We start from the raw sequence: 24,188 nt of genomic DNA on the forward strand, positions 1-24,188 counted from the left end.
TAACATGGAAAGGAAAGAATAAATTAATATTGAGAAACTGAAAGACAAAGACAAGTGCAGAGAACTAGAGGATGAATACTGTGACAATAATATGCTAGGAAATGAAACAGAAAATGTAGAAAGGAGATGGGAAACTTTTAAAAATGGCATAAAAGAAGCAGCTAAGAAAACGCTTGGAGTCAAGGAGAGGAAAAGGACAAAGAAGGCATGGATAACATCAGAAATGATAAGTAAAATGGAGGAACACAGGAAATGGAAAACAGTAAATGCAGAAGAAGGAAAGCGTAACTACAGGAAGTTAAATAGTAAATTAAGAAGTGAAACAGAAAAGGCAAAGAAGAAATGGTTGTCAGAAAAGTGGGATGAGACAGAGCAACTGGAGAAAGAAGGGAAATATGACTTGATGTACAAAGAAGCAAAAAATATCATATTCAGAGAAAAGAGAAAGAACAACAGCAATAAGGAAATAGAGGCTACAGATGGCACAATGATAAGTGAACCCCAAGAAATAATGAAAAGGTGGGAAGAATACATGGAATGGCTATATGATTGGGACAACCGACCAAATGAAGAAGAACTTGAATTAGAGGATATGGTAAAGGGGATGATAAAGGGGAAACCATACTGAGAAGAGAGATCAAAGCATCACTGAACAAGATGAAAAATATAAAGGCAATGGGAATAGATGAGATTTATGTTGAACTGTTAAAATCATTAAATAACGAAGGAAGAAAAAAGTTGATTGGATTATGTAATCAGATATTCATGACAGGAAAATGGCTAAACGATTTTACTGTAATCATCTTAATCCCTGTGGAACAGAAATAGAACAGCAAAAAATGTGAAGAACATAGGACATTGAGTCTAATTTCACATGCAGCCAAAGTCTTATAGCAGACGCTCAACAGAAGGATATATGGAAAGCTGAATAACTTTATAAGTGGAGAACAATTTGGTTTCAAGCGAGGGGTTGGAACAAGAGATGCCATTGGGCTACTGAGGGTGATAGGAGAGAGAGGTACATAGAGAAAACAGGAAGGTTTATGCTGTATTTATTGATCTTGAGAAGGCTTTTGACTGTGTCAGATGGGACAAATTGATGACAATCCTGAAGAAACATGGAGTTGATTGAAGGGATAGAAGGCTGATAAAGAATTTATATTTAAGTCAGAGAGCAAGAGTGAGAATAGGAGATGAGTGAATAAACTGAATTACGAAGAGGTGTAAGACAGGACTGCTCTTTATCACCGACACTGTTCAACATCTATCTCAAAGAAATAATCAATTAAAGTTTTAATGGAAAAAGTGAAGTTTGTGTTGGAGGTAGGAGAGTAGAGTGTATAAGATTTGCAGATGATATGGTTGCGATGGGAGAAAGTGAACATGAAATGATACAAATGTTACATAAAATCAACATGAAACTAGAAGAATATGGAATGAGAATTAATAAGAAGAAGACCAAAAGTGTGATAATTGGAGGAAGAGGTAAAAGTTGTCGTATTAGTATAGGGGGAGAAGAAATAGAGCAAGTCAGTAACTTCAGGTATTTGGGAAGTATGATGAGAGATGATATGTATTGCACGACAGAAATTAAGAAAAGAATTGCCATGGCAAAAGAAGGCTTTAAAAGAAAATTGGAATTACTTTGTGGACCAGTAAACAAAGATTTGAGACAAAGACTTGCTAAGTGTTTTATTTGGAGCATAGTGCTGTATAGCGCAAAGATTTGGACATTGCGAAAGGACGACGAGAGAAGATTGGAGGCACTAGAGATGTGGGTATGGAGGAGAATAGAACAAGTGAAATGAGAAGACCGGGTAAGGAATGAGGAGGTGTTATGAAGAGTTGGAGAAGAACGAAGTATGTTGCAAATCATTAGAAGAAGAAAAATGAACTGGATCAGACATTGTCTGAGGAGGGACTGTTAATGAAAGAAGGAATAGAAGGAATGGCGAAATGCAAACGAGGAAGAGGAAGGAAAATATATCAAATGTTGGACAATATCAAAGGAAATAAATATTCGGACATGAAAAACTTGGCGCAGGAGCGGCAAAAGTGGAAGAGGTTCATCCCATAACAAGACCTGCCATAAGGCAGAATACCTGAATGATAATGATATCCGCAATAAGTTTCCCTGCAAGGACACTCCAGCATATAAGGTGAGAATACTCCAATGTGAACGAACAAATGGATGAATGAGCTGAATTGCTGCATGAAAAAAAGTCCCTCTCCCAGTCAAGCATAAATTTTGTTCACAGGAGCGTTGTCTCTTTTCATGACAAGACCGTACCAATGTAGTTGGGCCTCTCCTACTTTCCCCATAATTATAGGGCTACACCAATCCTTTGAAGTATGCTCTTGTTGCTCTTGTTTGTTGAATGGTCGTAGCAAGTCAATTCAAGGGACTATCGCATGCTCTGTTCGTTTAGATCAGTCTATGCCTAGGACAAAAAAAATACATTTACTACGAAGATCAGGATCCTGAGGAAATCGAAAATCATTCTAATTTTACTCATATTGTACTTCCACACCCCTGCACTGCACATCTAACCCCCATGATTATAAACTGTTTACATTGCCACTGTCACTATAATAATAGAAATATTGGTCCAAATTACAAGCGTGAAGAATACCTTACGTACTCTCAAACGACACACTGGTCAACTGAATGGACGAGCTGCAGCGTTGCCACACTTACCACAACCTGGCCATGGCTAGAGACAGTTGTAGTTGCAGGGATGTTGGGGACAGCACAAACACAGGTTCCTGAGCCAAAGAAATGAACAATTTAAGATGAAAATCCACAAACTGGGCGGTAATCGAACCCAAGGCCCTCCAAGCCAAAGACCACTATGCTGACGAGTCAACCAAGGAGTCCCCCTGTGGGTAGGGGCAGTAGAGTAACACCCACAGTATCCACTGCCTGTCATAAGAGGCAAATAAAAGGGCCCTTAACATGGAGTGTTGGTTGACCACCACGGGACCCATAGCATAGTCTTGACATTGCTTTTATCTGGGAGATAGTGGGTTTGAACCCAACTGTTGGCAGCCCTGTAACTCATTCTCACACCAGGCAAATGCTGGGACTGTACCTTAATTAACTAGTACAATGAAAAAGAAACATATATCATTCTTAGAGCATCTAATATGGTAAAAAAAAAGTAGAATCAGTAGAAAAATTATGGAAGAGTAAGATCACAGAACTTAAAGAAGACATATGAAAGTTATATATTACAATAGAAGATTTAAAATACAAAACAAATACACTCAACATATTGAAAGATAAACACACTAGACTATGGACGAAAATCAACAAGCAGAAAATAGAAAGAGTGATTCAAGAAACAGAAAGAAAATTACGTTCAGAAAGGATGAAACAGTATTGGGCTGACAAAAAGAAGAAAATACCCCATAAACCTGAATAAGTAGTCCTATGTTGGCTAAAAAATGTAAATAAATAAATAAATAAATAAATAAATAAATAAATAAATAAATAAATAAATAAATAAATAAATAAATAAAAGTTACCAGTACTTGAAATTAAATTTGTTAAGATGCAAGCCATGCTTTTGAATATCAATATAGTTAAAATAACCTTCAGTTTCGTTTTTTCTCTGTCTGCCAAATACAAGATATACATTTGTAAAACACTGGTACATACCTGACTGTTTTTCTTCTAGGTATGTACGAGTGCTTTATACTTTTGTATTTGCAATCAACAGATTGGAAATGTTGGTTATTTTATAAGTAATTAGTCATATAATCAAAATCAAAAGACAGACGTTCATGATTTTCACTCATTTACATATGCTTCTCTCTTGTCTCTCCCGTTTTTATAGATGTCGTTCGTCAGATGTAGAAACTCTGTTCCAGGTGAGATCTTCAAGAACTACTATTAAATTGTTTTCATTCCTTCCCTGAAGTGAGAAGCGGGCCTCTTAGACGGTGATGCCGTCTCTCAGGCCAGGAGATTTGTAGTGGTGATGGTGATGCATGGAGAAGTTGAGGGAGTTGGCGGCTGTGGCATGTACTAGGACCTGTCCCTACATTCGCCTTAGTGTAGGAGAATGGAAAACCATTCACAGGACAGTCAATGGTGGGGACCAGACCCTCTCCGTCTCCTGAATGCAGATGTATAGAGCCACGGTAGAGCTATAGCCACCTGTCCTCTGCTCGGTTGGTCAGTCAGAGTGCAGAGCTGTCGGACCACAGACCAGCCATGGCCACTAGTTGGCCGAAGCCTACTCTGCAACCGCTGACCTTTGAGAGTTAGAACGACAGGATCGGTCTTGTATCGATATCTTAGCACGCGCGTCTGGCATGTAAGACTGCCTACATAAGACAGACTCCTATACCTGCTTCTCTTAAAACCAATAGTAGCTACAAGAAAATTAAACACATCTATTTTATTCAAGCAAAATTGGTGATAATTCTACCTAGTTGGTTTTCCCTATGAAGTGAAGTCGGAGGATAATTCGGAAGACTTCGCCTAATTTCGTATTTTATGGAATCTTTCTGAACTTTAAAAGTCTTTCAAAATTTGGAGGACCTGGCAACACTGTTGGCATGTGCTGCAAGTATGCAATGCATACATCTGTTCCTGGGTTCAATTCCTAACCATATCGAGAAGTTTAGCAGCATCTGGTTAATTATTCTGGCTCGGAGACTAGGTGTTTGTGTTCCAATGTGTATCCTTCAGTTATTGTCTTCATTCATGTGTGTTTTTATTCTAATTAGATCACTAATCATGATATTATAGTGTGTACATTTTTATTCTAATGAGATCTCTAATTATAGTCTTCCAACGTGTTCATTTTCTTTTTTATTCCAACAAGATCTCCAATTATAGTCTTCTAATTTGAACTACCTTTCAGATCTTGAAATATAATCTTCTAAAGTGTACGCACTTAATTCTAATTAGATCATTAGTTATTGTCTGCCAACCTGTATGCTTTGTTATTTTAATTAGAGTATTAAACATTATCTCCCAACTGGTATGGTCTTCTCTTTAGTTTTAATAAGTTTTCTAACGGGTAGGGTATATCTATTTTAATTATATACGTGTGTTCCAGGAGCACAGTGTGATGCTGTTGTGCTGGCTGATTGTATACGCTGTATACATTATGCTGCTGGCAGCTGGACTTATGTATGGTGTGTTCCTGCTCTTTAACTCACTGCACCATAGCGACACCACAGCCTCTGTGTTTCTGTTCATGGGCCTTGTGGTCATAGGTACGTCTTGTAATATTCGAACAATGCCAGTTTCAGTCTTTCGCTTATGCAATTACTTCAGGGTTTATACAGATTCTTTTACAGCTATTACTCTGTCAAGCGCTTTCTTGAAGTCCATGAAACACATGAACATCTTAACGCTCAACTCTCGTCTTGATAATCGTTTGGGATCTCCTCGTGAATTTCTTTGCTTGAACGAACTCAGTCTGCTCTTTAGTATTTGTAGGATAAACACGCTCTTCCTGCTTTCATCCTATACAGTGAGCATAATTTTGCCCGCATAGGAGATAAGGGCTAGGTCAAAGACAACAAAACATCAACCTGACCTTAACTGAAATGTGTGTTAACGAGAAGGACCAAATGTTTATGGTGATGCTCAAAATTGTTCCAATACAGTAGATATTAAGAGACGCTGAGGTGTAGACATTTTATCCCACAAGGGTTCTTTAACGTGCTGGAAGCCATTGATGCATAGTTGTTACTTTCAACCACTTCAGAAACATTTTTTTTTTTTTTTGTCTGCTGTACAAACAATTCTTTAAATATAGTTTTATCATTGTGCAAAATGCTATGCTATGCTACGAAATAACAGTTTCTGAAAAAGTGATACAGAAAATCCGAAGTTTTGACATGCATAGTTGCCATTTTTAATAGGTTGAGTTTCGGTATCATATAAGGCTTTTGATAGCACAAGTAAACAACAGTTGATACAAAATATTACTTCACAATCAGCAGCAGGAAATTCAAAGTGCATGGTTGTATATGTTATATAATAAACAAACTTTATACTCTCACATCAGAAAAGTATATTAGCACCATTTTTTCAGAGTCAAGACGCTATGTTCACATTAAGAACACATATTCACAAAATCCTGTCCATGTGACAGGTGAAGTCTCAGTACAGAGCAGAGGTTCTCAAGCTGGGCATTCCGTTCTGCGGGCACCCAGTACTGTAAGCGGGTAAGCAGGCAAGTGATGAACGTATGCTTTTCAACCACAGTGACGTTGTCACTACATCACAGGCCATGAAGGTTTGGGTGAAGTTCTCCCAGTTATAACCATGGCGATACCCGAGTTTGAAATGGAGGCATAAAATAATGAAACCGAGCTCGATAGCTGCAGATGCTTAAGTGCGGCCAGTATCCAGTAATCAGGAGATAGTGGGTTCGAGCCCCACTGTCGGCAGCCCTGAAGGTGGTTTTCCATGGTTTCCCATTTTCACACCGGGCAAATGCTGGGGCTGTACCTTAATTAAGGCCGTGGCCACTTCCTTCCAAGTCCTAGGCCTTTCCTATCCCATTGTCGCCATAAGACCTATCTGTGTCGATGTGACGTAAAGCAAATAGCAAAAAAAAATAATTTCAATTTACATCATAAGAAATATGTTATTTATGTTCATTGCAGTTCATGTATTTTGACCGAATACAATAAAGTTAGGCCTACAACCTCAAATATATTTTTATGTATGTAATGAATAACAATTTTCACTTTTACATTTTAAGAGTTGCTTTATAATAATGTTATTGGCTTTACGTCCCACTAACTACTTTTTCGGTGACCCCGAGGTGCCAGAATTTTGTCCCGCAGGAGTTCTTTTACATGCCAGTAAATCTACCGACATGAGGCTGACGTATTTGAGCACCTTCAAATGACACCAGACTGAGCCAGGTTTAAACCTGCCAAGTTGGGGTCAGAAGGCCAGCGCCTCACCAACAATCCAGTCATGCTTACTGGGAATAAAATCAGTTAGATTATTTATTTGAAGGCATACTGTACATTTGTCTGGTAGATACATTTACATTGTTGTTTTACTTTAATTGTAAATATCTATGTCCTCACTCGTGATGAAACTCCCTCTCAACATTTAGAGGCTAGCTATTATCATCGGACGCCTGTTCAATTTTAAGTACTATTTTCAGAAATTCGGTGAACAGGGAAAGTCACACAACACTATAAAACATCAAGCAATAAACTTGTTGAATTCTGTAAATATATGATGTTTTGCTGAATGAATAATGGAAATGTTACTTTTTAAATGGAAATACTGTCATTCACCTGCAAGGAATTGTAAATTGTACCTTGTACGCTTAAACCCTGTACGTTTGCACAGTGAGTTTCTCTCATCGGTTGGCCAGCACCCAGCTTATCTGCCTCCCGTTGACTCATCACTTCCCGCAGCATAGCAACAAGGTCAGCACTTCGCTCACTTTAAGAATTTTAAAAAATAATTTTGTGCCTTATGACAGGAGATGGAAATTTTAACATTTTTTGTAGCCCGCCACACTAAGCACTTCAAAATCCCGGCTTCTTGTCGGACTCATCTGAGGGATTTTGTAGGGGGTATGATGTAATCTTTCTGCGATTTCTTTCCTTTTTCTTTTTCCTCGTTAAATACACTTTTTTTAACACTTTGCTTATTAGTGAGTAAAGAACCCATTCCCCTCAATTTGTTTAGAGTTTCTGCACAGTCTCTACATGTGGAGGGCATACACCTGGAAATTGTGTTACAAATCGCCTAACGACTTCCATGCAAGACTCTATTTCCATGTAATTATTGTACATAAATACCCTTTCTTCTACCATGTACACATGTGGAGGCATTACGAGAATTATAATTATACCCGGAAGTAACACTTCACAACTCGAGAACAGTTGGAGCGACAGACCAACACTTAATACACGTTCTAAGCACGGTCCAGAACTGCGAAGTGCAGGCATTCCCGTGCTGACGCTGCGCTGTGTAACAGGAAGTGATGAGTCAACAGGAGGCAGATAAGTTGGGCACCCCTGCCAACCTACCGATGAGAGAAACTCGATGTAGATTGTAATACAAAATTTATAATGTGTCAGTTTTCTTTGAAAGAATAAATATAAGAAAGTAAAACTGCCTGTTTATATCGAGCGCAGTATAAATCAAACTGAATTTTTTTTTTTTTTTTTGTGACTATAATGTTTTATTTTAAATACTGTACACCAGTCGGTATTTCACTGAGTAGTGGTGGAGAGCTTTGTCGTAATCACAATCGAACGTCAATGCTCCCTCCCTTCCCAGCAAAGTGTGTTCTCTCCCTCTCTTGCTTCACTGTGACGTATGCTTGCTACATAAGCTGGCTGCATTTCCGTCAGGCCAGTCCAGCCGCACTGGGTCAGCCTCAATGGGTGCCAGTTGAGCACCTCTGGTATAGAGGAAGATATCAGTCACGTTCATCACACAAAATCATTAACAAAAATTGTCCAGGATGCAAATTGAAATAGAATGGCATGCTTCATTCTTGAAAGAACATCATCAGATTCCATCAAATCACACTCAAATATTTAGAAATGTATAAACATTTATGTTTAAATACTTTTTTTTTCTTTGCTAGTGGTGTTACGTCACACCAACACAGATAGGTCTTATGGCGACGATGGGATAGGAAAGGCCTAGGAGTTGGAAGAAAGCAGCCGTGGCCTTAATTAAGGTACATCCCCAGCATTTGCCTCGTGTGAAAATGGTAAACCACGGAAAACCATCTTCAGGGCTGCTGACAGTGGGATTCAAACCCACTACCTGCCGGATGCAAGCTCATACAGTAGCGCGCCCCTAACCGCACGGCCAACTCGCCCATTGTTTAAATACTTAGGAACTTCAAATCTGGAGCTTATTTTAATGAAGTTCTCTTTTCTCTCCACTCCAGCATAGAATGCAAGGTGTTGAAAAACCACTGCTCTGTCATTGATGCGAGTCCAGTTGGCTAGCCAGACCATTGGCCTTCCGGCACGCCATGCCCCACACCCTGGTTACGTCAATGACACGTATCTTACCTTTAGGTGCTCTATTGTTAGTGTTTCCATTCTTCTTCTTCTTGTTGTTATTATTGTCTGGCTCTGTGGTGTACTGGTTAGTGTGATTAGTTGCCACCCCGGAGGCCCAGGTTTGATTTGCGGCTCTGCCACGAAATTTGAAAAGTAGTACGAGGGCTGGAATGGGCTCCGCTCAGCCTTATGAGGTCAACTGAGTAGAGAGGGGTTCGATTCCCACCTCAGCCATCCTCAAAGTGTTTTTCCATGATTTCCCACTTCTCCTCCAAGCAAATCCCGGGATGGTAAATAACGTATGGCCACTTCCTTGTCTATCCCTTGCGATCTTCCTACCCCCCCCCCCCCCCAAGGCCCCTGTTCAGCATAGCAGGTGAGGTGCCCCTGGGCGATGTACTGGTCCTCCTCTCCAGTTGTATCCCCCAACCCAATGTCTCACACTCCGGGACACTGCACTTGACTCTTTTTGTCTCCAAAAATGAACTGAGTAAAGATTTTGGTTGACTGCCATAGTTGCTTTGGTTGTCTCAGAGAAATCTTGCCATGTGTCAACTGAAGGCATGCGGAATAGATTGAGTCTAAAAGCTTGTTCTGTATAGTTTTAGGTAGTCCCACAAAAACATGACTATTCACTTTTTTCAATGTACCCCTGTAAGTTAGAGTCTAGCTCAATTAATTTATCCAACCCATGAAAAATTCCAGGATTATCGGATGAATCGGTATCATTGTGTCCTCGCAGTGCAAACTCAGATTTTCCACGAAACTGAATGCAGTCAATCAGTTTGCTGAGTATGGAAGCGTTTGTTGATACCCAGCTGTCCTAAATAAAAGGAGGACTTGAGCTTCCGTCCCAGGTAGTAGTATGGACAGGGGGAGAGAGATGTAAGGGGAAGGCACGCTGGTGGAGAGTTTCGGAGGGACGAAGGGTGCGGAAAGAGGCTTTAAGCACGGCAGAGTCATGGGAGTAAAGGCACCTCTACCAGATCTGCCGGCCTTGGCTGCATATAATGACATTAAATAATAATTTATGACTGTGATTGTCCTATTTTTAATTATATTTGAAGACAAAAATAATAATGAATGATAATGAAATGTAACATTTGAGACCAGGAATTTTTTTTTTTTTTTTGCTAGGGGCTTTACGTCGCACCGACACAGATAGGTCTTATGGCGACGATGGGATAGGAAAGGCCTAGGAGTTGGAAGGAAGCGGCCGTGGCCTTAATTAAGGTACAGCCCCAGCATTTGCCTGGTGTGAAAATGGGAAACCACGGAAAACCATCTTCAGGGCTGCCGATAGTGGGATTCGAACCTACTATCTCCCGGATGCAAGCTCACAGCCGCGCGCCTCTACGCGCACGGCCAACTCGCCCGGTCCAGGAATTTTTATTCAAATTGCAAAGGTGAAGGACCACAGGCCTCTGGCTTGCATCTCTTGTTTCATGAGGGTTGGCAGCAGTGAGCAAGTTCATTTTTGCATGGAAGACTTGAAAGAGTTTGGTGGTAATGGTCCGTAGGCCTAGTTGGTTGTAATCTGTCTTTATGTTTGTGCTTCATGGTGATTATTCTGTACGATATCAAGTTTTGAAAGTAGTGTGTGTTAATTTGCTGGTGCAAATGTGATTTGGAACTGCTTGTGGAGATAGTGATATCCTTGTGATTTCTTTATAATAATAATAATAATAATAATAATAATAATAATAATAATAATAATAATAATAATAATAATAATAATAATAATAATAATAATAATAATAATAATCTCTAGAGTTGAAACTGGTGAGTTGTGCTCACAGTGCTTAAATCTTAACCCACCGTTTGTCGAGGGGTGAGCGCGGCACTCACTATTAAAATAATTTTGCTGTGAAAGCCCGGAAACTGCAGATAGTAGCATGCAATTATGAGTAGCTGTTCATTGGAATATCAGGAGGGAGGGGGATTACTCAGAATGCAACTGCCTCACCTTCGGTGAGATCAGACTTGTGTCTAGGGAATGACGAGGTGCAGCCATAATCAGCTGTACTCGGAACTGCTCGGGTAATCTCGGTATTTAGCCCGTCCCACCAAGCATTTCTGCGAGGTGCAGCCAGCAGCACTCACAATGGCCAGTAGCATGAATGCGAACAGCTGTTACTTTTTAGAATTAGGTACCCGTAATCAGTTTAATAGCCACAGAATCTCTTATGATAGTGTAATTTATATAAGTATATTTCAGTTATTCCTATGTTGATCTCGTCATTCTGTAGACACAAGTGAGAGAGTGCATTCTATTTCACTTGACAGTTTACCTCGTGGGTCACTTGGAAATTTGAAGAGCGCCGTTGTTATTAACTTAAATAAGAAATCATATTATATAAGTACATAATATACCACGTGTTCTTGTTTGTAAACAACTAAACACATGCGTTTTTGACAGCTGTCATCTTGAGGGACCCTTCTTCTTCTTCTTTTTTGGTATGTTGTTGGGCTTAGTTTAACTCAACACCCATTAACCACACCGTTTGGTAATGCAATTGTTTTTGTTGATTTAATATCCCTAGGTTGGCAATCTTGGGATGTGCAAGTCTTGGAAGTTGGTTTTTGTGGATAAGGATGAATCAGAGGAGTATACTTGTGCTGGTAAAGGATGATTAAAGTATTAATTTAACCCTATATGAGGTTGTAATAAAAAGTTTAGTTTCACCTATATGTGATATCAAAGATATGGAAGTTCTTCTATAATCGGTGAGCTGAGGTTTGTACTGTTGTTTATCATGTGCAGTTTGAAGGAATAGCCAGGTTATGTATTGTAAGTGTGAGAATGTTAGTGACATTTGTGGGGAAATAAATGAGTGACCTATAAAGGCAATTTTACATTCATCAAGGAAATTAGTGAGCATATTAACTAATGGCTCCGTAGAAGTATGAATGAGACAAGCGACACTTGTTGGTAGAGGAACGTTATGATTTATTAATGCTGGGAAAAACGTTTTTCGTTGGTTAGAATAGTTACAACATTTGAATACTATGAGATGATTCGTGCCACTAGCTTGCTGACAGGAGCAAATATCTGTGTCACTGAAATGAAATCGGTACTTATATTCAGGTATATATAATTTCGTGTGGCTATTACTAGCCGAGTGCAGCCCTTGTAAGGCAGACCTTCCGATGAGGGTAGGCGGCATCAGCCATTTGTAGGTAACTGCGTGTTATTGTGGTGGAGGATAGTGTTATGTGTGTTGTGTGAGTTGCAGGGATGTTGGGGACAGCACAAACTCCCAGCCCCCGGGCCACTGGAATTAACCAATGAAGGTTAAAATCCCCGACCCGGCCGGGAATCGAACCCGGGACCCTCTGAACCGAAGGCCAGTACGCTGACCATTCAGCCAACGAGTCGGACTATATTCAGGTGTAAGCGCATGATTGAATCTTAAGCGGATTAGTGTAGTTATATGTCTCCGAGAGTAAGTGCCCATAGTGAACCAGGGGGTTCTTTGCAGTTCCGGTTGTAGTTGATAATAAGCTTTACCCTTCGTTTTTGCAGAATTTTTCCAGAGAGAAGACCATTTTTGAAGTACGTTCTGTTTGATAGTAGGGTAATAATCCGTGTGTGGAATGGCGGCTGCTGCTTTTGCTAAGCGATCAACCTGAATATTACCGGGTATGCTGCAATGACTTGGCATCCAAATTAATATTATATCGTGCTGATTTAAGGAAAGGTTGTATAACAACTTACGGATGTTCCATATATACCAAGTAGTAGATTCCTGCAGGGTTTTGATACTTTGGAGGACACTTAATGAATCGGTACAGATGATGGCATTGGGAATATTATATTGCCGTAAACATAAAAGAGTTTGTCGAATAACAAAGGTTTCAGCAGTGTATATGGAAGCGTTAGATGGTAAAGTAAATTGTTGCTGGATGTTAAGCTGGGGGATGTAATAGGCAGTTCCAGTTCCCTCTGAAGTCTTAGATCCGTCTGTAAAGCAATTTGTGTATTGTTTATGCGGACTGAGAAATGCTTCCAAAGTTTTATTAACTAGAGTGGGATTATTCTTCAGATTACCTGGAAGGTGTTCGAAAGTAGTAGTAATGATGGAAGGGTGGTATGTTGATAAGTTGTATTCGTGAGAGTATGCCGGTAATGATCTTAACTGTAAAACATTATTCCTTAAGGGAAAAAGTACTTCATATGCCAGTGGAAGCGCCGGTATGTTGCTGATTTTCAATTTTTGACAGATTAGGTACTCATTTAAACGCTGCAGTTTAGGTAATATGGGATGACGATTCGGAGCTATCTTTTTCAGTAAATATTTAGACGCTAGATATTCCCGTCACATAGCCAAGGGTTGTTCTGCTGCTTCAACCAGTAAAGCATTGGTGGGTGTTGTCCGTAATGCACCTAATATGATTTGTAGAGAGGTGAATTGTAATGTGTCTAATCTTTTTAGGTTGGTTGTTGAAGCTGTATCGAAGAAATGGTAGCCATAATCTATCCATGCCCGGATTGAATTTTTATATAAAAGTAGTAATGTGGCCAGATCCGATCCCCAGTTTGTACGAGTTAAGGACTTAAAGATTTGGATTGTATTTTCAATTTTATACTTCAGTTGGGCAAAATGTGTCTTCCAATTTAACTTATTGTCTATGAAAATTCCCAAATATTTGGTATAGGGTTGAATAGCAATATGGTGGTTGGCATATGGTAGTGCAGATTTATCATATGTTCGTTTTTGGGTAAATATAACCGCATCACTTTTGGAGTGTGTGATTTCTAAACCTTGGTGGTCCACCCACGTATGTATATGGGAGAGGGCTTGGGAGATGGAGTGACGACATTGGTCGACGTTACTTTGTGTGGTATAGATCAGTATGTCGTCTGCAAATTGCAATATACGTGCATAAGGAGTTACTACTCTTTCCAAATCACTTGCATATAAAGTAAAAAGTATGCCGCTTAATATATCCCCCTGCGGAATCCCAACATTAGCCTTTCGTGCACAAGCGTTAAGTCTATAATTCTTCAAATTTAATGTTCGATTTAGTAAAAGGTTTTTAAATATATGAATAAGGGATAGTGGGAAGTTTAACTTGTGTCATTTTAAAAACAAAATGTGAAGATCAACATTATCATAAGCTCCTTTGACATCGAGAAAAACCACTATAGTATCTTGTTTTCGGCACCATGCTAATAAGAGGTCCGTTAGAAAAATATTTAAGGCGTCTGTGGTACTTCGTCCTTTTATGAAAGCAAATTGACCTTTCGGTAAATCATTATGATACTCTAGATGCCATATTAATCTGCGGAGAAGGATGCGTTTAAAGGTTTTACGTAGACAGGACCCTAATATTATACCTCTGTAATTTTGAGGTTGTAAAGGGTCTGTGCCTGGTTTATGTATTGGAATGATGTCAAAGTTATTCCAGTCTCATGGTATTAAGGCATCTGTTAAAATTTTATTATACCGGTTAAGAATGATGGATTTAGCCTTTAATTGGTAGGGAGCTGAGCATCTTGTAAGTTATAAAATCTGGTCCTGGGGATGTAGTTTTTTTTTTTTTTTTTTTTTTTTTGTTTTGTTTTTTTTTTTTTTTTTGTTTTTTTTTTTTTTTTTTTTTGTAGGGCGACTTCTAATTCCTGATGTGTAATAGGATTCATCAAAGTTAGATATTTATTAGATGGGTGTGAACAACTTAAGAGGTATTCAGGCTGAACAAAATCAGGTGTTAGATTGCAGTAGAATTGATATAATTGAGGAGGAGATAAAGCGATAGGTTGGTGTGTGCGCCGAGAGTTACTAAGAGAGCGAATTTTGGCCCAGATGATCTTGCTGGATGTAGTACTGTTAATACTCTCTATGAAGGTTTTCCATGCGGTTCGATGTTTATTGTTAAATAAACATCTAATTTTTGCACAGATTCGTTTATATTGCATATAATTAGTAAAAGTGAAATGTTTTCATAAATTTTTCATCCGGTTTCTCCATCGTCTAATCCAGGCCTCACATTCTTGATCCCACCAACGAATGTTGAGCGTCGGATTATGGTTGGTTGAGGTTTTGTAAATGATTGGATGATAGATGTCGAGATACGATTTTATACAGTGTAAAAGCGAATCATATTCCGCGGATGTCGTTTTAAAGGTATGACTGAAATAATCCTGAATAAATTGCGAAAAGAGATCGTAATCCATATCATTCAGATTGCGTGTAGGTATCCGAGGAAGCGTATGAGTTGAAAGAGGCTTGTGATTAGACCATGTAACGAGAATGGGGAAATGATCACTACCATGAAGATCCTTAATAGTTTGCCAAGATAATTTATGTTCTATATCCGTGGTACATATAGTAAGATCCACCGCACTCGGAGCATTTGTAGGGGCTGTTAGCTGGGTGGGTGATCCATCATTAAGTATGGTGAGGTTGACTTGAAGAGATGAGGTTAAGATATGAGTTCCTTTGGAGCTATTGCTCTTGCTTCCCCAGGTTATGTGATGAGCATTGAAGTCACCAAATATAATATTTTGCTTCGCACCGGTAAATTGGTTAAAAAATTGGACCAATTATGGTAGGAACCATGTATACCGGGAGGACAGTAAAAGTAGAAAAGATAAAATCTTTTATTTGTATGCGCTGAAAGTAAGTGCCTGCTATAGCCTGTTCCGATTGTAGAAGATGATAGGGTAGGCAATTCTTAATTAAAATTGCAATTCCACCCTATCCTGGACCATCTAATTGTTCGATAGTATATCCCTTGATGCAAAAGTTAATATAATTTTTTTGGGGGGAGGATTTTATCAAGTATCAACTTTAATAAGTGTCTCCATAGGACATTTGGACCTATTAGTTCCATCAGATTAACAAAGTCGTCCTGGATCTCTTTACGTAAATCTTTAACAGGGGTTACTTGTGATGTGGAAGGGGTTATTCCCTGATCGCTTTCGCTAGCAAGATTAGTAGGGACCGCGGGTGTAATAGTATGGGTGGTCGGAGTTTGGGTAGCTGGTGATTTTTCTGTTGAGGGGGGGGGGGGGGGGGTTTGTATTATATTGAGATAGGTCTCCCTATCATAACCAGGACGTGGGGGTGGACGAGTTTCCCTGTGTACATAGGTAGTGATTTTGCATTTACGCGGGTTGAAATTACCAGGTCTGGTTACCAGAGTTTCAGCTAAGGACGGAAAATGATGAGGTAGTATGGTAGGATTATAGGTAACGGGCTGCATCTATTTTCGGATTCTTCAAAGGAAACGTTTTCAGTACTCATATGCATCTTAATAGCCATCTGTTGTTGGTGTACAGCACATCGAGAGGATCCTACCTGGTGATTCTGATCACAATGTAGGTGTTGTGTGTGTCCTCTGCCGCCTGCAAGCTCCGCAGCCTGCCCAGCATCAACGTTTCGAGAGATCACGAGGTGGACTGCAGTGCACTGACATAATCGTCTGTGACGTCACCCAGCGCTATAAATTGAGCGAAGTTTCCACCTCTCCAGGCACTCCCACAGTGTCCAGCGAACAGACTACACCGTATGTCAGACACGGAGGTACCATCTTAAATAAGTGTTCTGAACAGGTGGACTAACTCTGGTCAGGAGGTGTCAACTCAGGACATTGCCTCATGTATCCTGCCTCCCATATCGCCGTTGTGCATCCTGTCCTAGCATTCTGCTACTCATGAACTTTAACACAAGTTCCCTGCAAGATCTCCGATTTCAATCCAAGCATTCTGCTATTCATGAACTTTACCGCAAGTTCCTTGCAAGTTCTACAACTCCTAACTAGCACTCTGCTACTACGGACTTTCTACAAGTTCCACTTGTCATTCTACCAACTACAGATAGTCTTCAACTATCACGGACATTCATTCATCCGAGCAGACTATCTTAACAAGACAGAACTCAATGTACATAGAAATATTAATGTGTATAACTGTAAATAATTGTCAGATGCTCAGTCTACTAATTTATGTTATCATTGAACGTGTGCAGTATATTAAACATCAAGACAAGTTTCGTTCCTTTTGTGTACATACTGTATGAAAATTTCCAAGTAATAAACGTCTATGTTGTGCCTTGTATATCAAGCTCCTTGTATACAACAGTAGGCATTTGACAAGCGTTTGTTGACAGTCTTTCGTGACATGGTTATTGCTGCATCGGCCACAACGAGGAGTTTTCACCCGACAATTGTGAGCTGTATGTCCGTAACATTAACAATGTTTGCAAATAATAGGATTAAAGATGAAAACCTGAACATCCAAAATGACACTAAAGGGAGGGAGAGCTTGAGTTTCAAAAGTGATCTTCACAGCTCAAGTCGGAACATACTTAAATGAATCAGTGTTAGATTTCCTTCGTTTAAGGCACTGGACACCTATAACCGGCACAGGTGAATCTATAAATTGCTTAATTTCATCTTCAGATAATGTCAAATCCACTCCCCTTATTAAACCGGCCCTGTAGACATTGGAGGAAGGTATATAAGCTTTCAGGTTTTTCTCATTGAGAACGGGGTGTTGCATAAAATGATTAGCAGCGTCAGCTGTGAAACAAGTTAATTGGATCCGATTTTTATCCTTTTTCTGTGAATAGCTTTGATACCCGGAATTTTCCGTTCATAAAAGAGCCTACCCAATGCCATTGGGAGTAAGTTACCCACATTTTTGGTGTCATTTGCTTCATCAAACACAAGATAGGGGCCCATATGTTTGCCAGGATATCTTGTTGCTGGTGGAATTTTACTTCTGGGAATTGTATGTGAATTAGTATTCTGTTCATCCCCAATTGGTGGGTTGTCAGACTGTTGAATGGCGGTGCTTGGTGTTTGTGTTCGGTTAGGAGGTCTATCCTCAAGAGAATCCATGGAGTCGTCTTCCCTATTATCTGAATTGAGAATAATTGAATTAGCCATATCAACTGGGTCATCTACCAATAAATTGCCACCCTCTAGGAGGTTCGGACTACGGTTAGTTCCTCCTCCCCCACTATCAAATGCCATAGTGAATAAATTACATGAAAAACACAATAGCACTCAGAATATAGCACACGATATTTAATACTAAGTCACTATGCTACCAAGGTAGCAACTTGCACACACTAAGATGAATAACACTTGTCTTCGCTGTGAAAGACCGCGCTCAATGAGAGCGCTTGACGGACCCTAACCTCACTTTTAAGGACAATAGAGCATCGCTAACCTCACTGTTGCCATCTTCACGGCGCTAAGCCTCAAGGCTGCCACCTTATGCATGTCGTAGCGCAGAATTTAAAATCCAACAACAGAACATCGCTAACCTCACTGCTGCCATCCTGACGGGGTTAAACCTCACTGTTGCTACCTTGGTTATACACTTTTGTGTTTGTTTACTGTTAATCGCTAGCTGTTTGCATCATCGAAATAGCAAGTAACAAGTGTCTAGCGGATTTAAAGAAAAATCTGTTAGTAGGGGATAAAAATCCGTCATGGAAAAACCTATTTCTAGGTATATTTGCAAAGAGTGTGGAAAAGCATTTTCCCGAAGCTATCACAAGAGACGTAATGAGATATCATGTAGGACAATTTTTCAATGCAAACATTGTAGAAGAGAGTTCAAGAACGCATACAACGCTCAACGTCATGAAGCTGCGTGTAATGTAGATTCATCGAGAAGAAAATACGAAGAGCTCAACCGTAGACAAGCGAACACTAATTTATTTTTAAAAAGTACACCTCTGCGAGAGATTTTTAATTCTCCCTTGTTGTCTAGGCCTGCTACACGTTCTGTTACTAAGCACAAACTTCAAGATAAAGACAGGCAAGATCATGATTATGATAGTAAGGATAATGATGTTGATCAAACCAGTCGGAAAGGGGAAGTAGAAGAAAAAGATCTCAATGTTTCATTGCCATTTGAGCTTGATGATTTGACTTCATTTTCTAAGCCTACTAGACGTTCTGTCGCAGTGCAAACATCACAAGAAGAGATGCAAGATGATGAAGAAGAAAATTTCAACGCTTCATTGCTATCGAAACAAGTTAAGTTTGTACCTAGAAACGCTACTTTTGAAACACGTACCGTATTACATCAAAACAAGTCCCTACACATCAACTGTCTGCATATAGGCTCAAAGTTCACAACAAACCTTTGTTGCCCTATGTAAACATAAGATACTATAAAGACCCCAACGTACTCGTAAAACGTTTGCAACTGCTAAGAGCCTATCTTGATGGTGGTTACACAGAGTACAAAGCAATATTTTTGAAAATAGAGCAAGAATTACGTCGTGAAGGTATTATTAAGTAATAGCTCTCTGTCTCTCGACAGTACAACAGCTTAAACACCTTCCTGCAATCCCAGCGCTTACCCTCACCTAAGTCATCCTTCTGTAGTACATAGTGTTACGATCTCCGCTTATACTACGTATATTGCCTACCTTGTATGCTGCCTTTTTTCCGATCACGTCGCCGCTGCTCCACGCATTCAACTACACCGCTCACCTGTGGTCTGGCTACTCCATTCATCACATGACTCTGACGTCATCCTCTCCACGCTTCACCTTCTCCGTCGTGTGTGTGCTGGTGCTTACCTATTGGACACGTGGTAATGACGCTTCTGGAACTTGCTGGCTTTCAGCCTCTTTACTTTTCTCAATCATTCTGTACTGCTATATATTCCCACTCCGCTGCTCCAAAAATCGAGTCTGCCTTCATCCCGGGATGGTGGAGCACCAAAATAACTGTGCTACGTTGTATAATGTCACTTCCATCTGGACTGTTATTTCTTCAAGTAATTTGGTGAGCAAGACTTATCATTATGTTATTTAGACATTAAATTTTCTGTTGGGCCATCTACCACAGCTGAACTTTTCTTCCGCCGGCCTAAGTTTGTAATTTCAAATCACATATGCAAGACTTTATTTCTGCAAAAACCTTTCAATCCCGAACTGTGCTACGGACAATGTAAAAATTGTAATCTCATCATCCGCCTCTTTGGTTGTATGCTATTTTGTATTATAAATATCATAACAGATCCCGCAACATAGAGACACCCGACGAAGAAAATCCTTTACCCAGTTCGATCCTTACCCCACTTCCTCTTTCCCTTCCTTTCTCATTTCTTTTCTTTCAGGCTTCGCTCCTTTTTTTATTTAGCTTTTATATTCTTCATTGTACGCTTTGTATTTGGTCATAAGGTTTTTGGATACATTTCTTATAATCTATATTGTAAATATGGCACACATTTCTCTTATCTTCTCAGGTTTCCTCTATATAATTCACTATCTATCGAACTCTTGTCTTCGATTTATTATCTTGTTGCAAAATGCTTCATTATTTATTTGTTTATTGTTAAATATACCTTATTTATATTGTTAATCTTTGGTTTTCTCTTGTTCCTATATTCTTTCATTTCTTGGCCTAGCTCCTTCTTACTGCGCGTTTCCATCGTTCAATTATTATTATCTGTGGCTCTTTTTCTTTGCTTAAGCCATACATATTTACTAATTCTATACTACAGAACCTGGCCACATTATTAGACTCAAGGACCTTTTTAGCAATTATTTTCATTTGACACCCTAATTCTTGGATTTATGTAACAGCAAACCCATTGTTGATACTTGCGTTATAGGACATGGTATAGTTGATAATAATGTGAGTTTTGGAACTTATTATCTTTACAAATTCCCGCCCTTTTTACTTTATTAACTTAGTACCTACCTTGCCATAAACATATGAGGTAATAATTCCCGCGGTTTTGTGTCAGATGTGTGTTTGTTTTACTGATATTTAACTTTAACAGTTTGCCTTGCTGTATTTTAGATATTTGCACTAAGTCTGTGTTGATAACAGGAACTTTCTGAGGTAGCAGTGGTTTTAAATTTGTTACTTGGGAAATCAAACAATTTCTTGATAACAGAGTTATGGGGAAGTCTCAGGACCTTTCTCCTCGCAAAATTGAGTTTGTGAAGGGACTTTTGCAGCATGGAAATCTGATACAATGAGAAATATTGCAGACTTCTGTGTGTCGTATAAGCAATACAAATAAAACTGGGAGAGATTACCCGAAGATCAGAAGAGGGAACTGTGGTAGGAAGAAAATTCTGACTCCAAGAGCAGAACGTTTGCTCGTCAAAATTGTGAAAGGAAACAGAAGGGCATCTTATGCTACTATAACCCACGAACTGAACAACAGTGGTATCAAGGTTTCTGAGAGAACAGTGCATCGACATACTTGCAGCTTGGGGTACCGATGTCGTCGACCAGCTAAGAAAGCCAAAATTACTGAGCGAATGATGAAACGGAGGCTACAGTGGGCAAGAAAACACCAACGTTTCACAGCAAAAGACTGGAAAAGGGTAAGTTCCTTATATAAATTCCTTAACAAATGATGTTTTTGCTAGAAAAATTCCAACGAGTATTTACAACTTTAAATTTCATACACATCATCTTAATTTCTAGGTTTGCTTCAGTGATGAATCAACTTTTGAGGTGTCAAGCGAGAAATTCCGGTTTGTAAGAAGATTGTCTAGTGAAAAATATGAGAAGAATTGCGCCCAGCAAACAGTAAAACACCGAGCTCGATAGCTGCAATCGCTTAAGTGCGGTCAGTATCCAGTATTCGGGAGATAGTAGGTTCGAACCCCACTGTCGGCAGCCCTGAAAATGGTTTTCCGTGGTTTCCCATTTTCACACCAGGCAAATGCTGGGGCTGTACCTTAATTAAGGCCACGGCCGCTTCCTTCCCACACCTAGCCCTTTCCTGTCCCATCGTCGCCGTAAGACCTATCTGTGTCGGTGCGACGTAAAACAACTAGCAAAAAAACAGTAAAACATCCTACCAAGGTCATGATTCGGTCAGTGATAAGTGGAAAGGGAATGGGACGTCTTCAGATTGTGGAGGGTATAGTGCGTCAGGATCAGTACAGACAAATACTTGAAAAGAGACTGATCCCACAATTGAAGGACTGGTTTAGTGAAGGTGAAAACAAGATTTTCATGCAAGATAGGGCTCCATGCCACACAGCAAAATCTATTAAAGCTTTTCTGAAAGAGAAAGAAAGTCCTATTTTGGATTGGCCTGGTAATTCACCCGAATTGAACCCGATTGAGAATATGTGGCAATGTCTGAAACATGAAATTGGTAAAGAGTGTATCACTACCAAGCTTCAACTACTTGAAAAGATCATATTTCATTGGAACCATAATGAAAAGTTGTCAGCAGCAGCTTCATCTTGCATTGAAAGTATGCCTCGCAGGGTGCAAGCAGTCATAAAAGCTAAGGGTGGACTGACTAAATATTAGAATTTCAGTCTTAAAACTGGGTATGATATCGCAAATTAAACATACTGCAATGCTATCCATTAGTGAATGTGTAATATTCCATTAAAATTCTGTTAATATAACATTTTTTTTAGAAAAATGAAGATACACTGACTGACAGAGCAAATGCAACACCAAGAAGGAGTGGATCGAAAGGGATGAAAGTTGGGAAAAAAACAGAGACGGCACGGACGAATAATTGATGTTTATTTCAAACCGATATGCAGGTTATACAATGCGCACGGCATCGACTCAGTAGGATGTAGGACCACCGCGAGCGGCGATGCACGCAGAAACACGTCGAGGTACAGAGTCAATAAGAGTGCGGATGGTGTCTTGAGGGATGGTTCTCCATTCTCTGTCAACCATTTGCCACAGTTGGTCGTCCGTACGAGGCTGGGGCAGAGTTTGCAAACGGCGTCCAATGAGATCCCACACGTGTTCGATTGGTGAGAGATCCGGAGAGTACGCTGGCCACGGAAGCATCTGTACACCTCGTAGAGCCTGTTGGGAGATGCGAGCAGTGTGTGGGCGGGCATTATCCTGCTGAAACAGAGCATTGGGCAGCCCCTGAAGGTACGGGAGTGCCACCGGCCGCAGCACATGCTGCACGTAGCGGTGGGCATTTAACGTGCCTTGAATACGCACTAGAGGTGACGTGGAATCATACGCAATAGCGCCCCAAACCATGAGGCCCCGTTGTCTAGCGGTAGGGCGCTCCACAGTTACTGCCGGATTTGACCTTTCTCCACGCCGACGCCACACTCGTCTGCGGTGACTATCACTGACATAACAGAAGCGTGACTCATCGGAGAACACGACGTTCCGCCATTCCCTCATCCAAGTCGCTCTAGCCCGGCACCATGCCAGGCGTGCACGTCTATGCTGTGGAGTCAATGGTAGTCTTCTGAGCGGACGCCGGGAGTGCAGGCCTCCTTCAACCAATCGATGGGAAATTGTTCTGGTCGATATTGGAACAGCCAGGGTGTCTTGCACATGCTGAAGAATGGCGGTTGACGTGGCGTGCGGGGCTGCCACCGCTTGGCTGCGGATGCGCCGATCCTCGCGTGCTGACGTCACTCGGGCTGCGCCTGGACCCCTCGCACGTGCCACATGTCCCTGCGCCAACCATCTTCGCCACAGGCGCTGCACCGTGGACACATCCCTATGGGTATCGGCTGCGATTTGACGAAGCGACCAACCTGCCCTTCTCAGCCCGATCACCATACCCCTCGTAAAGTCGCCTGTCTGCTGGAAATGCCTCCGTTGACGGCGGCCTGGCATTCTTAGCTATACACGTGTCCTGTGGCACACGACAACACGTTCTACAATGACTGTCGGCTGAGAAATCACGGTACGAAGTGGGCCATTCGCCAACGCCGTGTCCCATTTATCGTTCGCTACGTGCCCAGCACAGCGGCGCATTTCACATCATGAGCATACCTCAGTGACGTCAGTCTACCCTGCAATTGGCATAAAGTTCTGACCACTCCTTCTTGGTGTTGCATTTGCTCTGTCAGTCAGTGTATTTATGTTGAGTCTAATAAAGTGGCTAGGTACTGTATATTATATCAGTATCGTATGTATATTACCACTACTGACGTGCATTACTGTTGATTCCCTATTGATAATCCCACGCCACCAACAGTATGGTACCAGAGCTACACAACAATAGTCGATCGAGTACCTATATTCGTACAGATTATTTTCCAACATTCTCTCTTCCTTAGGGTGTTAACTCCGCCTCTAGATGTAGAGCCGTTTCAAGCCCGGATAAGGAGAGGATAGTTACCCTAGCCCATTAACCCTTTAGACCATTAGCCCTTTAGCCCTTTTGCCCATTAGCCCTTTTGCCCATTAGCCCTTTAGCCTATTAGCCT

At 40.5% G+C, this 24,188-nt stretch overlaps 1 protein-coding gene across 1 annotated transcript in view; it reads left to right on the forward strand.

Annotated features, from left to right (window-relative positions):
- Positions 1–24,188, forward strand: part of LOC136874323 (uncharacterized) — a 150,193-nt gene that overhangs the window by 122,092 nt on the left and 3,913 nt on the right. Inside the window, exon 5 of the mRNA XM_067147966.2 lies at positions 5,073–5,232. Coding sequence (XP_067004067.2) covers positions 5,073–5,232 — 160 coding nt within the window. The remainder of the gene's footprint in view (positions 1–5,072; positions 5,233–24,188) is intronic.

Source organism: Anabrus simplex, chromosome 5, assembly GCF_040414725.1.
Source record: "Anabrus simplex isolate iqAnaSimp1 chromosome 5, ASM4041472v1, whole genome shotgun sequence".
Lineage (NCBI taxonomy): Eukaryota > Metazoa > Arthropoda > Insecta > Orthoptera > Tettigoniidae > Anabrus > Anabrus simplex.